Here is a 15,755-nt window from a genome sequence, read left to right as displayed (position 1 = left end):
ACTGAGCTGGTGGAAAGGAAGGAAGCCTGGAGGGGATGCAGAGGCCTAAAGATACTCTTAAAATGCATAGCTAAAACTTAGCTTACTCTCCCTATGTTCCCTGGAGATGTGGGAAGAGGTGCTGGCCAGTAGGTATGCTCCTTGCAAAGCAGTTCCAGCTGCAGAGCTTTCTGCACTGTGGTCCCCCTTTCATGCAGCAGCGAAGTGTATTTTGCAGCACGTCTTCCTGTCATGCTGCTTATGCTGCTGCTGCACAGATTAATTCTATATGTCTTAATGATTTATATTATTACACAGAGGTTTTGGTGTAATTTTTCTAGCTGACATATAGCCTTACCATAGGAAAGTCTCTGCCCTGATGAGCTTGCTGCCTAAGACAGGACAACAGTCTGTTTCTGGATAAACTGGGATCATTGCTGGTATGGTTTGAAGCGCCTGTTCATTTTCCTCTTGCTGGAGCTCAGCATTTTCCTTCCAGGTCTTCAGAAAAGCCCCACTGTTGTCAGAATGCAGACAAACGTCAGATTAGACTTCACCTCCAAAGGAGTGTAACACGCTGAATGCCACGCAGCTTTAGCCAAGACACGCCTGTTGACACAGCCAAAGTCATGGTCTCTACGTTTGGTGATTGCCCTCAGCGCTATTGTTCCAGCCACCAAAGGACAAGCTTGCTTTGACATTTCCAACCAGCTGAGTCGCGGTGCCATGCAGCACTGTTCTTGCTGCACCAAGGACATTGCCTTCCTTACTGCAGTCACCCTAACCTCGTTCTTTCGCGTTTCCTCCTTAACGTAAGGATGTTGGTGAGGACCGTGGGACTCCGTGAGCCCCCTCTAGTGGGTAGCTGATGCAAACTCCGGTCTCGTCTCAGAAAATGCAATGCTTTATCTTCTTGGGTGGTGGTAGTTCCGTGTCTGCTAAACTGAGCGTTGGAGACTGAAATATCATTATTTGATTCTGTGGATTTGTTACTTTAAAAGCCAAAGGCAAACCAAATGTGTAACAAAGCTTTTTGTGGATGATAAAATACGTGGCACCGTTGGTGACAGTGAGATAGCTTAGTTCTAACAGGGAGCATTTATATGTCTAGAAGTTCTGTAGCTGTGGGCAAGTACGTTTTATTAGTGTTCTCATGTGCAAATGAGTTATTAAATTTTTTAAGAAAAAGGTTTCATGTTTTTACCACACCAGATGCCTTTGATCAGCATGCATAGAATTATTTGTACGATAGTTTGGAATTTAATTTGATATACAATTTGTTCATTTAAAATTTTGTATTGACTTTTGAAATGAAAATCAGCAAGGGTAGCACCGAAAATTCTCATCGGAGATTAAATAAAGGGAAAGCAATCACTTGAGGAAATGGTCTTCTGAAATGCTGAGATGCCTGAGTGAACTCCTGCTGTGTAAGGGGCAGTAAGCATTTCACAGAGGCTGTTACTGGGCAGAAATGAAGCACAAAACAGGAAGACACACTATCTGTTTTAAAAACTAATTTTTCTGAAGGTAGAAACAATGTTAGATAACAGGGTGACATTTTAACTTCTTAGACACATGGCTGAGCAAAACATTGATCACAATTTTACAACAGGGATTAAATCTAAGAGTGTATTTTTTTAGCTGTTTTATCTATGTGGAGTCTGCAAAAGCTGTTGGGAGATAAACTTCAAAGCAGCTGTGCTTAGGATGTTGAAGCTCTGCAATGTTATCAGACCCAGCCACAGAGATTACATTTTAGCATTAGTGCTGGAAAAACTTGTGTTTGAAATGCATATTACCTTTCAGTAGATTCCTCCCTCCCTCCCTCCCTCCCTCCCTCCCTCCCTTCCTCCCTTCCTCCCTCCCTCCCTCCCTCCCTTCCTCCCTTCCTCCCTCCCTCCCTTCCTCCCTTCCTCCCTTCCTCCCTTCCTCCCTTCCTCCCTTCCTCCCTTCCTTCCTTCCTTCCTTCCTTCCTTCCTTCCTTCCTTCCTTCCTTCCTTCCTTCCTTCCTTCCTTCCTTCCTTCCTTCCTTCCTTCCTTCCTTCCTTCCTTCCTTCCTTCCTTCCTTCCTCCCTCCCTCCCTCCCTCCCTCCCTCCCTTTCCAGCTGTCAGTCTGTTTTCCAGAATTTTTCTCTGTTCCCTCTTCTCCCCATCTCCCTTCCCGTCCTCCTCCCTCCCTTCCTTCCTCCCTTTCCAACCATCTGCTAGTCTGTCTTCCAGCACTTTTCTCAAACACCACTTCCCAAGTCCTGCTGTGACAGCTCACCAGAACAGACCTTGTGTTTACCATCTGGTGCCTGCTGCCTGACATGTATTCATGCATTACCTCCTACAGGCCCCGTTACCTTGTAGAAGGTGGCAGCTGGGGGCTTGTTTTACTCTTTAGCATCCCTTTCACTTCTGTCCCTAAGGTGGTCCTCCAGCCATTTTTCTCTGCTTGACTTTCTCTCTGTTTAACATTTCCTGAAATCACTTCTCCTACTTTTACTACTGACATTTGAGTGACTCGTCTTGGGAGGTGATATGTGAGACAAGTGACATTAAGATAGTACAGTCAGCCAGTCAAATGTGTGTCTGGACAGCCTATGTCCATAATCCTGCTTCTGCCTTGGAAAAGAGCTGGCTGGCTGAGAAGCAACTCTGTTGGGTTTTATAGCTGACATTACTTCAGTATTCAGAGTGAGGGAGTTGGTAAATCATCATTAGCATCAGTAGCATAGTTATTTACACCTTTGTTGTAGATATTTGGTAACTGGCTATCACTTTCTCTGCAGCTTACCTCCTTTTCGGAGGGGGTGGTGGTGGGTATTCCTGATGTTTATAATAGGAATCCACTTACACCTACATGCACAGCCATAGGCATGCACATATGGATATTCCCGCATGCACACACACATGCTGAGGCTTTGTTAATTGACATTAACTACTGGTGGGTTTTTATTACAAAACATATTTCTCTATTTGTCTATTTGCACCGCTTTGTTTTAGCTTCATCTGATGCACTGGAACTCCACACTGTACAGCAGCATTGATGAGGCAGTAGGGAAGAAGCATGGCATAGCTATTATTGCTTTGTTTGTGCAGGTAAGTTTCCTGTGTTGCATTTGTTATCATGCACTATCATTTTCCTTTCCATAGTTCCTTTCCATTTTCTTTCATTTTTAATGATTTCATAAAATAAAACAATGTATGACTGCCGGTGTCTATTCAAAAGATACTTCTCATTCATATCTTCTGTGTATGTGCTAAATAAGTAATTGTTTCAACAGGATAATGAAAGTATGTTAGTTAAAGAATGGGTAATACCTAGTTGGCCATGTCTTTCTGTGACTCTGGCTATAAGCAGACATCCACACGCCATTCATCTGAGGGCAGAATGAGGGCTGTCAGGAGGTACAGGTGCTTCACTACCTCTGTAATGTGTTTTTCTCCATTCCTGGCCAGGCCTGCTGTTCGGGGATTGAGGAAATACACAGAGGAGAGGAGGAAAGAGGGAAAAAACACTACTAACGAGCATAGCCGAAAACTGGTAGTAGCATTGTGTTTTCTGAACACAGTGGCAAGTGTGTTTCTTCACACAGGACAAATATGAGGTGGAGTCATATTACTTCTTCAGAGATACCAGACTGAAAGTGTAAAGAGTCTTGCTACAGACCCTCAGAAAACTACAGACCCTCAGAAAACCTGCAATGAGGAGGCCTAAAGCTTGCTGGGGAGAAGGTGTGATCCAAGCTGGGAAGTTAGCCCCATAATCTAACAGCTGTTGAAGGTTTTTCAAGGGTTGCACTCTATAAAAAAGATTTTCAGTTTTAGTCCTCAAGCACTAGATTCTCATCCTCCTCATGAGAAACGGCAAACTGTTTTATTTAAATGGGCTTGGAGGAAGAGGTTTAGAGTTCGTGCTTAGATCAAATGGATTTTCTTTCACAGTGGTATTATTAATTTTTCGTATTCCACAATGAGTTTATGAATGCCTTTGAGCTTTGCCTCTGTTTGAATTTAAAGGTACGTTGGTTACATCTCCAACAGTCAGATAGAACTGCTAAAAATGGAACTCAGAAAGTCTTGAGTTTTGTATCCTACAGGGCTGTATGATAATTGCTTATGTAAGTCACCTTCTAATTCCAGCAGAGGTAACCTTCAAGTTAGTTAGAAAGTTATATATAAGTTCTTAAATAAATCTGAAACTGCAATGATACATTTTCCATTTCTGGTCTCTCACCCTCATCATAGTTCTTAAGCATTCCAAAGGGCTTTTTCATTAGCCAAGAAAGGCATCATATAATTACAGTTGACCGAGGAAAAATAGTTTTTATGCTGTTTATTAAAGGAACACAGACAGGAAGTTTGGTGACCATTTTTCCTGTTAAAGGCATGGAAATATAATAGTTTTGCACCACCGTTTTCAAACACATTGCTTTAAGGTCAATGAAAATATTTTCACCATATAAGTTGACAGCCCTTGGTGATTATTAATTTAGAAACAGCATCTTTGAAGTGATTTCAATATCTTTTACCCACTTCGAAGATTTTAAATGGAAATCGCGTTCTGAAACAAAAGAAAATCCTCTTAAATTCCTAGAAATGACAAACTACCTATTGCTGACATTCAGTGGTTTCCTTCCAGTGACTACTGTGGCACTCTATTGCAAGAGAAACAAAAAAGCAAACAAATTTTTCAGGGTCCAGCTGTCCTGTTCTCACTCATGCCTGCTTCATTCCTCACCTCATATGTGCACACATTGGCAAAGAAATCAAATGGAAGGACATTCTGAGTCTTCCTATTTTGCCAATGTTGTTCTGAAGGTTAAAGCTAGGGTCCTAGGATGGGTGATTTAGATCAGAAGCAGCTGAAATCAGCATACAGGTTGAACAATGTTCATACAAAATAAGAATATCTTATTTCAAGAATGGGTTTCTTTTTAGAGTCCCATCTTCTGTGCCTTAAAGACGTTTAGTAAAGGCAGTGCTGTAGGGTGCTGGGAGCAGGATCCCAGAGATGCTGTGAGGGAGGGGATCTGCCATTCTGTTCTCTGCAGGCAGGAAAAAACTCCCCGAAGCTTCAGAGATACCTTGGGCCAAATTTGCAGTGCTGTGGGAACAAATTCAAAAAGTGTGTATTGTGGTGTTCTCTCTGTTCCTTTCTGTGTACTTTTCTGACAAAAATTGGTAAGGACAAACTGCATCCTTGGCATTTATATGCCATAATGCTGCACGATTTTGACACCACATGCAGTATATGCTGTGAAACAGGGTTAGTCAAAACTTACCAGTCTTAACTGTGACTCCTTCTCTTGTTCTATGAGTTTCTGTCTCTGCTCTAAAGTTATTTACACCTTGTTTACTTTTGGCTGGTGACTTTATCCTGATTTAATTGTTTGGAGTTGACATGTATCACCGTATTTGGTTAACACAAAGTTGCGTAGCTTAACTGAAAACAACTGCAGAACTTAGTGTTCTGGTTGACCTCTGTCTTGCCTCTCAGTTTCAGAAACAGCAAAATACCGAAACTCATCTTTGCTTGCTGTATTTCAGATAGGAAAAGAGCATGTAGGCCTAAAGGCTGTAACTGAAATTCTCCAGGACATCCAGTACAAGGTAAGGCATTGCCTGAAGAAATGCTTCTTTTACTGACCAGAGGGAGAGTGAGAGACTGAAGGGTATATATGAAACACTGAAGCCAAGTGAAGACTTTCAGATGCATCTGTAGTAAAAGCATGTGTGAAAGCCATAGTTTGGTGTCCTCCATCAGAAGCTCAGGATTTTACAGTATTTTCAGATAATACAGAGTCTTTATAGTTACATCCTCTTCTGATGGCAACAAGGTTTGATCTTCTATACCAGTAACTGATTGTAAGTACTCCCTTCTCAGTGATTGTTGTGAAGTCAGCGTAAGCACTGCAACATGCTTAGTGAACACCACCACCAGCAGCATCATCTCCAAACTTATCTGATTTTAATTTGTAGAGGAAAAGAATAGATGAGCTGAGCACCCATATTAACTTGCAGTGGGAGATCAGCAAAAACACAATGCTGTCTTGTCAGGTGGATTATGTGTGGGGATCCTGAAGGACAGGTAAGAAACCTAGCAGGGCTGAGGAGATAGGATTGCTCTCCAGAATGTTGATGCTATCTTAAATGACCTTGGGCAAGTTACTTCCATCTCTCTGCTTCATGGTCTCTGTAACATAGAAATAGACATACTTACCTTTGATTTTAAAGGATTTTGAGATGCATTAATAAGATGTTCTGTATTGGTCTGGAGAGATTAGCCATTCACTTCAGTGAATAGAAAAATCAGAAGCTATTATTAGGTGGGAGTTGGAAATCTTCTTTTAGTCAAATAATATATGGTAAACTTCAGTCATGATGTTTAATAGTGCAAACTCACTGTTTATGAAGGTGTCAGAGAAAACAGTAGTGTATGGAACTCTGTAGTTTCATTACTGAAAGGACAGCCAAGTAGAGGAAGGTCATGAAAGGCCTTTTCATTGTGAACATGTTATACTAATGACTTTCAGAGGGTCAGCATCAAACATACTTTTGGCATATGTAAAATTTTATTACATTAAATATGTGGAACCAGCTTTATTTTATTAAGTGTTATCCATGTCAGTCAAAGAGAAGCTCACTTAGGCCCCTGTTTTTCAAACTCATATTGTATAGAACCCCTGAATTTGATGCAGAGAATTTTAAGGCTAGGACCTGGAAAGAGCCCAGGTACTAAAGGCAGAAAGGTAACATATTGCTGAGATTACCTTAGAAGAGAACCTTAGAATATAAAATAGAATAAAAAAATGTGTTTGTGTAGCTGCAAGGACAGATGCAATGAGGATTAAATGGGGCTATTAATGAGGTTGCTTTGCACAGGAATTCAAGACTTAATGTTATAAGAACACACAGTGTGTTTTACCTCTCCATTCATCATCATTTTAATAAGAAACTAGAGATGAGATTGATTTGTATTCATTTTTTCAGGGAAAGTCCAAAACAATACCCTGTTTTAATCCCAACTCTTTATTGCCAGGTAGGTGCCTTTGCTTACTTTTGTGTGGGTGGATTACTAGCTAATTGCAGAGGCTGAGACAATCTTGATCTAAAGCATAGCCTAACTGCAAGCCTAAGAGTGTGTCCCATAAGGTGGTAATGCATTTTGCACCTAGTGGTGCTAACAGGGATAGGGATGAAGTCCCTTTGGAACCTATAATAAATGCGCACCTTTGTTGTGTGAGTGGGATGTGATTCTGTAGTCCATGCATTGCTGGCAACACTGTGGCTAGCTTTCTTGATGATTTATCATCCCACCTAGAGGGGTAGATGTGTGTACTCCTTTCTCTATTTCAGCATAAAATAGGAAGTGTAAGTTTACCTGCTTACCAGGGTAGCTTTTCAGCAGCATCAAAAGACCATGCCATAATGCAGTGACAGTTGTATAGCATGCAAGGAGTAGTGGCAATGGGAGGCAAATTCAAAGTCATATAGCTAGAATTAAAGAGTAACAGTTAAGAAAGAAACACTTCCTCTACCTTGTGCTGAAAAAAAAAAAGTGACTTTTAAAAGAATGCATTTCTACAAGATGAATGTTTCTGCAAGGAATCCTCCTGAGCTAAATTCCATGCCATAGTGGCAAGATCTTTAATTTTCCAAAGTAATCCAGGTCTACATTAAACTATATTAATTATATCAAAAGAATATCGTTTAGGTTGCAAAGTCATGTGCTCAGCAATTAGGAATTGCAGGAATTAAGGCTGCCTGTGCCCCTTCATGCAGATGCATTACGAAACATCTTTTAATTGCGTGACCATAAGTTATTTTTACAGGACCCGTGCCTCACAGTTCCTGTTTGATGCTGATCAAGTCACATAAACCAAAATTTTCATAAATCATCTCTAACTATGTGTTCCTCATTTTCTAGGTGCCCGACTTGAGATCATGGGGTCTGGTTTGCAGAAGTGCTGAGTGTTTACACCTCCAACTGAAGTCAATGGGAGCAGTGCTCTGACTGCATTAAGTGCTATAGAAAGTTAACTACTCTGAGAAATCAGGTTCTAAGCACCTCGTATTGAACACCTCAAATGAATAGATGCATTTAACCTTAATTTCTCTGTGCCTTAGTTCCCCAGCTTTTAAGTGTTGGGTGTAATCTGTCTTTCCTCACCACATTGGGGTGTTGGAAGGATAAATTAATTCATGTTTGTGAAGCACTCAGACACTGAAAAAATGAGTGCATTAGAAATACGAAAAATGAGAAAATGTGGTCCTTCTAACAAGCAGGATTTGAATAGCATGGGAAAAAAGAAGATCAAGGACCACATATTGTACTGAGAAATTGAAACGTTATTAGATGATGCTTTTCAAAAGAAAATCATCCATCTTCGCAAGTAAATGATGAAAGATTCTCTAGAAAAGACATATGTGATCATGTAACAAGTCGGTGTCACAATGCATGCACAGGATGGGCTGAATTAATTCTTGCAGTTCTTAACTTTTGAGTGTTTGACAATGCAACTTACTTTCAATGGATTCGCTATGTAATTCCCTAACTGAGAAAGAAAATTACACCAACAAAACACAATCCGTTCACTGACAATCACAGGCTTCATTAGCAAGATTTAATTCTACTGATACTCCTCTGAGCTAGGAGTGAAATGGCAGTAACAAAATTAGATCAACCAACCAAGTTTATTCCAGTTTCCAACCTCCCATCCTGTCCTTGTCAAACTAGTCACAACCTTCCCCCTAGCTCTCCATGGCATGATTCATCCACCTTTGGCTCCAGTTCCTCTCAAGGTTTGTTTCTTGTCCCCTCTTTTACAGTGAGGCAGTTTCCTATACGTACTTCTTAAGCTGTGCCAGGGAGTCATTTGTGAGTATGGCCTACAGCAGCAAAGGGCAGCCCTGTGTAGTCTCACATATGAAGCGCCGTGTGACTGGAATCTTGGGGAATTAAAATGAAAATAATTAACATCAAACATGTATGTAGACTTTAAGCTCTGGACAAACCATTGTATGTTTTCTTGAGAGACAACTGTTTATTCTAACAGTTATTTTTAAGCCTATTAATAAATCCATAAACTTACTGAAATAAGTTTACTCTTAAATAAGCCTTTGATTTTTTTGCCTGTGAAGTTCAACTGGCTTTCCCAAAGCTGGGAGACACCAGTGCATCTCAAAAAATATGTCACCAGAATTGTGAACTGAAAAGTTTGGCTTGAGCTGATTTCACTGAATTTTTCTAAAAAATGAAATAAACTAATCCTTGAGACTTATCCTCAATGTAGAAGTCAGTTAAAATTTCGTCACCACAGCCCCTCTGCCTGCAAAATGGGATGTCTCTTCTAGCTTTTGATGCCAACAGGAGTTATTTCCCACCATGTTATTTAATTGCTGCATAACTTTAAGGAGTTACGCACACACTATTTTTCACATCTATAAAGTGGCATTTTCGTCTTTAAAATGCTCACCTGCAAGGGGAAGTTACTGTAATACAATGACCACAAGCTCATGTACGTTCTCCTGAGGAAGTAGTGGACAATGCTTGACAGGTTATAAATTCACACCTTAACTTACTGCGTACTAACTTCATCATATGAGCAAGCTCATGGCTATCATAAGCTTTCATAACTGGAAAGACACAATTATCTTCCTTAAGGTCATTAAAATTCCATGTTTCCTTTAATTTCAGATCCTCTACTGCGTGACTACTGGGTGTATGAGGGCTCTCTAACTGTTCCACCCTGCAGTGAAGGCGTCACCTGGATATTATTTCGCTATCCTTTGACTGTGTCCCAAGTGCAGGTAACAGCTGTGCTTAAAGTGACCTTGGAATATGGTTATGAGCTAAAGGTTATAGCGTGCAAATATATGTATCAGGGCATTATATCTGTTCTCCTTGAAGATCCCATTAGATCAGTACATGGCTTTTCAAGTAAAGGTTAAGCCTTCTGAGTCACTGAAAGCAATGCAAAGGTCAGAGATGGAAAACCTTGTTATCATTTGTCATCTGCATTTAAAATAATTCTTTAAGTGGAAGAAAAAAGAAAGAAAGAAATCAATGAGCAAAAGCAATTCAATTCTTTGTAATTGTAAGCTTTCAAATATCACCGCTTTTTGATGTTAACGGAACAAAAAAGCATAGGGAGACACTATGTCCTGGAAAATGAAAAATGTTAACCTAGTACAGGCTAGCTATATTGCATTGAACTATATTTAACTTATCTTGCTCTTTCTTAATTCTCTTTTATAATAAATGTCAAATAGAAACTACCTATTTAAATTTGATTTCACACATATGCATTTAAAAGTTTTTTTTAAAAATGATATCTAACAGTCATGTGAGCCTTTCTGTAGAAATAATTTAAAGTCTGTCTACAAATAATCCCAGTAAAAACAATGAAAACTCATGATGAATATTCTCCCACAGTCTGTGAATCCTAACTGGAGGAATGTGGGTTTAACTTAAGTGAAAGTATCTAGAATCCCTGAAGCTGAATGCATTAATTTTCATTGCCTGCTCTGAAGTGTGTGCAAACAGAAGAGAAAAAAGAATAAAAGGTGATAAATTCACATTTAAATTATTTCAGCTTTAATAATTACAATTTTACGAGGAATCCCAGCACAATATTTTAACATTTTTTAACAAATTGAAATTGGCAGTGTTTCTTTCTATATGAAAACTGAATTCTAGTTCTAATCATAGAATAAAGGCAATAGCTCCCAATAAGCTTATTTGTATGGTAGCTGCAACTTAAATGTATCCCATCATGAATCTGGTGTTTATGTGCTTATGAAAGGATAAGTCTTATGGCTGCTTACTACTGAGTAAATGGAAAGAGAACTCTGTTGGCATTATTAGATTCAGAATAACTTTTAAAGACAGAGTGCTTTTTGTAACTTGGCAGCCAGTTGTCCAGATATGGTATGGATAAATAAGAGGACTTAATCGGAAGTATAAAGAACCTAGCTATTACACTGAGACATCATCTGATATGCTATTCCATGCTAGTTGCAGATTTTGTAGCCTGTATTCCCTTTTAATTCAGTCAATGCACAGAGGAGGGCAGAGCGCAAGCCATCCACCTGTGGGAGATGGCAAGGGGTTGAATGAAAGAGGAATTAAGCAGAGAAATGCAACTTCAGTTATTGTTATTATGTGCTTATTTACTACAAGAAAACAAGATGTTGGAATGTGGTGTGAAGGGGATGAATCTCCAGAAGAGAATATTGCGCCTGGGGAAAAGAGTGCCCCATAGAGCCTGGGGAAAAGAGTGTGATTCAAAACCACGGCCTTCCTTAGGTGAGGGTTGGCTGGTTTGTGTTGCTGCATTCTTTTGATTGGTGTAAACCCGATCCAACAAGACCATTGCAGTGATGAAGGGCATACAAGTCATGGAGGGGCTTTTTCCTTGCCACTGACATGGTGTGCAGGTGAGACGTGGCACTAGAGCAGAGTGAGAGATTGGAGCAGGCTTATGCCAAGATGAACTACAAAACTTTGTACTCATTGTAGATCAACATTGATCAGAAAAATATCCTCACTGCTAGTTATGAAAGCAGCAGCATTAAAGTCAAGGTTGTGCAGAAAAGACTAATTAAGAACATGAATGACTTTTGCCAAGGTGGGATAAAAATTTTACTTGCATCAGATACTGCTTTTAGATGTCAGTTGAAAATAAATACGGGGACAAGTAAGTGAGAGACGGTGATTCTGGGATTCTAAAGTCAAAAGAGATGGAGAGTTCTCCAGGATGCCCAAAATAAGATTTTGGGGTGCCAGAATATTTTGCTGTAGCCTCAACATCCAAGATTTTAACTTGCAGTTAGCATTTTGGCTGCAATTAAGTATCTGGCCTCTTTTGCGCATGTGGTCATGAGTGGCTATGAGAGATTCCATTTAAGGAGAGATTAGAAATGCAAGCAAGGGCTTTTGTCTGTGGAAAATAAGAGGATGTAATATGGCATATACCATTCTGAATCATCCATGGAAGGCTGGTAAAGGCATTTAATTTTATTAAGCCTGCTTGTAGTATTAAAGCATAGATATCAGTGAAAATGCATTTCTAATGGATTTAAATACATTATTTTTACATGTGTCATTAACTTGTAGAACTTTCTTCTGTGGGATACTAATGAACACAGCTTATGAAACTTCAAGTGATTTATATAAATACTAGTAGCATCTGTGGTTATAGCCAGTAAGAAACAGATTCAAGACTTTCTATTTTCATTTTTCAGGCCATAAAATTATCAACTTCTGAGTGTCAATAAGAAGTAACAATAAAGAACGACACTGTCTGATGTGGAATAGGTTTTATTGCGTTCCTCTGATGAAGCTAGTTAATGTATTGGAGACAAGATACTAAATCACATTCTCATTTTCTGTAATTAACACAGCAATATTGATTAGCTTAACAAACTGTGGGTCATAAGGGTAAAAAAGAATAAAGTTGCAATTCTAGTTCATGGTCACATCTATATGCTTTCACATTTACTTATTTGGAACAACAAAAAGAGAAATAACTATTCTGGCATAGGCATAATAGGCTGGCCACTGCAAAGCAGAGAACTTTTTTCTGTTTCTCTCAAAGACATTTATAGATAATAAAGTTCAACTGATGAGTTGATTTGCTACTGATCTAAGTCAACGCTAAGTGAAAGGAGATCCATCTCCATATGCACCTTACTTCAGCAGCTTTGATCTGAGCATGTTGATTATATGAATAGCAAAAGAGCGAGCCAGGACTGCAGCATCAGGATGTGTTTTACTGGAGTCCAATGCTGTTTCCTCACTGGAAATAATTTTCTCTGACATGAGGCCTCACTTCCGTCAGAGAGCCATTTCCTTCATGGGTGATTTGGTGAGGTCTGGATAAAGTGGGCAGGCGACTCTTCTCCCCTGGGCTTTGCAAATCTGATTCTTGGGAGTTTTATTACTGACCTCAGTGGAAAGGAGCTTGTCTGGAAGGCTGCACCGCACAGTGCTCTTTTTGCATATTCCTGCCCTCCTTTTGTGGTTTTTATCATCCTAGCTTGTGTTACGTTGAAATATACAGCCCAGAAAGAACTGTGTTGACAGCTTTTGTGAGACACCTTGCCCATGCCTGTATGCTGCTGAAATGCAATGGGAGAAAATAGAAAAATCCCTCCTATTAGGCCTGTAAAGAGCAGGAAATAATTGAAAAAGACTTGCTCATGCTTCTCTCCACTATATTTTTTAAAAATTGGACATTTGTGAATAATGTGCTTTGTGGTTCACTGAAGCCCAGAATAAGGACATTGTCTAAGCCACTCAGAGTAGGGATTTTAAACAATGATGCAGCAAAGAGCTGTCATTCTTCTGTACTCATTGTCGGAGTTAACTGGTTTTGTATTGAGCAGTGAGGTCTCTAGTCCTTTTGTCTACCTCATTCAAAATCAAGACCTCCTAAAGGACAGGAACAGTAATGAGCATATGGAGCTGGAGGGGGAACTGTGCAAAATTTATGTAGTTTGTCAAATAAAGCACTCTGAGAGGTTCGCGGTATTCTCTTCACTGGGAAACAGGTCTGTGTTCTTGGAAGGTGTCATGGAGGCATGTGAAATTTTCAAATATAAGGATAATACTTCTGTTCCTCGTATAGAAGAAATACTTGTAGAGAAAACATGTTTTGTGTGTTCTGTTCTTCAGCAAATTTGTAAGAGAAACAGAAGAAAGCAATAATCAGGATCTGGATACAGAGAAGTGGGGAAAACATTCTTGCAAAATTATGCAAAATATAAACTAACTTTGTTTTTACTCGGAAGATATGCTAACATTACGTATTTACCCTTTCACTGGTTAGAACTGGATCCCAAATTCTGGTGTGAACAGGCCTGGGTCATCCTTAGTATCTTCTGGGCATGAGAAAATCTTTTATAAATGACTATTTGTGTTGAAAGTGTGTGAATATCCTAGGGTGCTTAGCTGTATGCCTCTAGAATATGTATTTCCTCGACAGACCTACAGGGTGTACTTCACAGCAGTGACCTGGGAGGAGGAGTTGGGAGGAGATAGTGAATGGTTCTCTATTAGAGGAGGCAGATTAAGTGGGGCACACGTACTGTTGCCTTATCACATGGAAATTTAATATGAAAAGTAGCATCAGCACAGCTAGTGTCCTTTTCTGACAGCTACTCAAGAGTGAGGCAGACCACCATGTATATAGAGGGACTCTGTCACGGGGGTCTGAACCATGATATGAAAAACTGAACAAGGAGGCTGGTGATCTCTGAAGCAATTCCTCTTCAGGGTAGGGCTGTAATTCTTGACATCCCTGAAGGCTAAAGAGCAGGCACAGGGGTCAAGTCAGTCCTACTTTCCTGACTGAAGAAACTGGAAGCTGCTTTGTGAGGAGTACTTCCTGGAGAAAAATTTCACTGTAGGGATTGGGGCAGAGCATTTGTAGTTATTGTAGGAGACAGCTCACAAATGCCAGCTTTGCAGAGAGTCTGTTCTTCCCTCTCCTTCATCTGTTTGTTTGAAGATTCTCATTCTCAAAAGATCAAACAAAAGCCACATTCTTGTAAAACGCTCCTTCCTAAACTACAATTATTTCAGACTTTCCAGAGTTGATTCAGGTCATGAAAGAGGATACCTTTACAAAACCCATTCAGTGATTTACCAGCACTTCAATCCTGAAGACTTTTTCAGTCCCAAGCCTGTAGTGGGTTTGTTTTCAGGTTCCTTTAAATAAATAAATAAATAAATCTTCCAAAAAAAGAGTTCTGCCTCTAAAAGCACCTTCAAGGAGCTTTACAGTTTGTTCTGCTTTTCATCTTTTCAGTCTAAGCTGTTGCCTTATATCTCAGCTAAGGTGACTGAGTGTTGATTTCTAAGCACACTGTTTTTTGAGGAAAATACAGCAGAGCAGAGCTAGCCTCTAAATCAAGTAAATAAGTCTGTGTCAATTCTGCTGTGGAGTGGAAAACAACAATGAAGGCAGTTGTCTTCAAGGTTGCAGTAAGAAAGTATTCTCTGCAGGCAGTGTAAGAATAAAAATGCAATTACCTGCTGTTTAGTACCTCATTTATTTTAATTCTGGAATCACACTTGCATTTGCCATGTAATCGCTCATAGGGTGTTTTTCATGGAGAAATTCACTTTTTATTATTTCTTAGAAGATAAAGTGATTAAATACTTCAAGCTGCATTTTGCTTTCTGTGCAGCTCCAGTTTCAAGTTAGAGCTGAGCTGGATAGTAAGGCATCACAGGGTCAGTACAAGTACAAAGGCTCAGACTAGGGGAGTCAGCCTTTGAGTAGGTTTGCTGTATCCAGCTAAGATAGCTTGTCAATATGTCAATACCAAAACCAAACGTGTTCTTTTTTAGTAGTTGTCACTACGTATTTAAAATAAATACCGGACTCTTAAAAACAGCACTGTTGAACAATAAGGTATAATGTTGCTGAGATGCATTGATTTTCTCAGTTTTTCATTACACAGAGCTTGGTGATGATACCAGGGATGGAGATGGAAGCTGCTCACATTCCTCCCTACACCGGATTAGATTTAGAAAAATCTGAAGAGAGTCTATAAGCTGGAAACATATTTATTTTGGACCAATTGAAATGCTTTACATTTTTTGACTGTATTTGATTTTCTAAGTACACTTAGCACTTCTACAGAAATTTTGAAGTGGTGTTTGGTTTTGATGTGAAAAAACATGTTTTTCCATATAGAATGACAACAGACTTCCTCTAAAGCGGAGGGTCTGTTCAGAATTTTCCTGGTTTAGAAAATAATTTTTATTTAAATGAAGA

At 39.5% G+C, this 15,755-nt stretch overlaps 1 protein-coding gene across 2 annotated transcripts in view; it reads left to right on the top strand.

Annotated features, from left to right (window-relative positions):
- The window catches only part of CA8 (carbonic anhydrase 8), a 50,068-nt gene that overhangs the window by 20,878 nt on the left and 13,435 nt on the right, over window positions 1–15,755 (top strand). For both annotated transcript variants that reach the window (XM_075085089.1, XM_075085087.1), the window contains exons 4-7: window positions 2,968–3,063; window positions 5,515–5,577; window positions 6,958–7,006; window positions 9,665–9,777. In XM_075085089.1, coding sequence (XP_074941190.1) covers window positions 2,968–3,063; window positions 5,515–5,577; window positions 6,958–7,006; window positions 9,665–9,777 — 321 coding nt within the window. The remainder of the gene's footprint in view (window positions 1–2,967; window positions 3,064–5,514; window positions 5,578–6,957; window positions 7,007–9,664; window positions 9,778–15,755) is intronic.

This window comes from Phalacrocorax aristotelis, chromosome 2 (genome assembly GCF_949628215.1).
Source record: "Phalacrocorax aristotelis chromosome 2, bGulAri2.1, whole genome shotgun sequence".
Classification (NCBI taxonomy): domain Eukaryota; kingdom Metazoa; phylum Chordata; class Aves; order Suliformes; family Phalacrocoracidae; genus Phalacrocorax; species Phalacrocorax aristotelis.
This window is presented reverse-complemented; position numbering and strand designations above follow the sequence as displayed.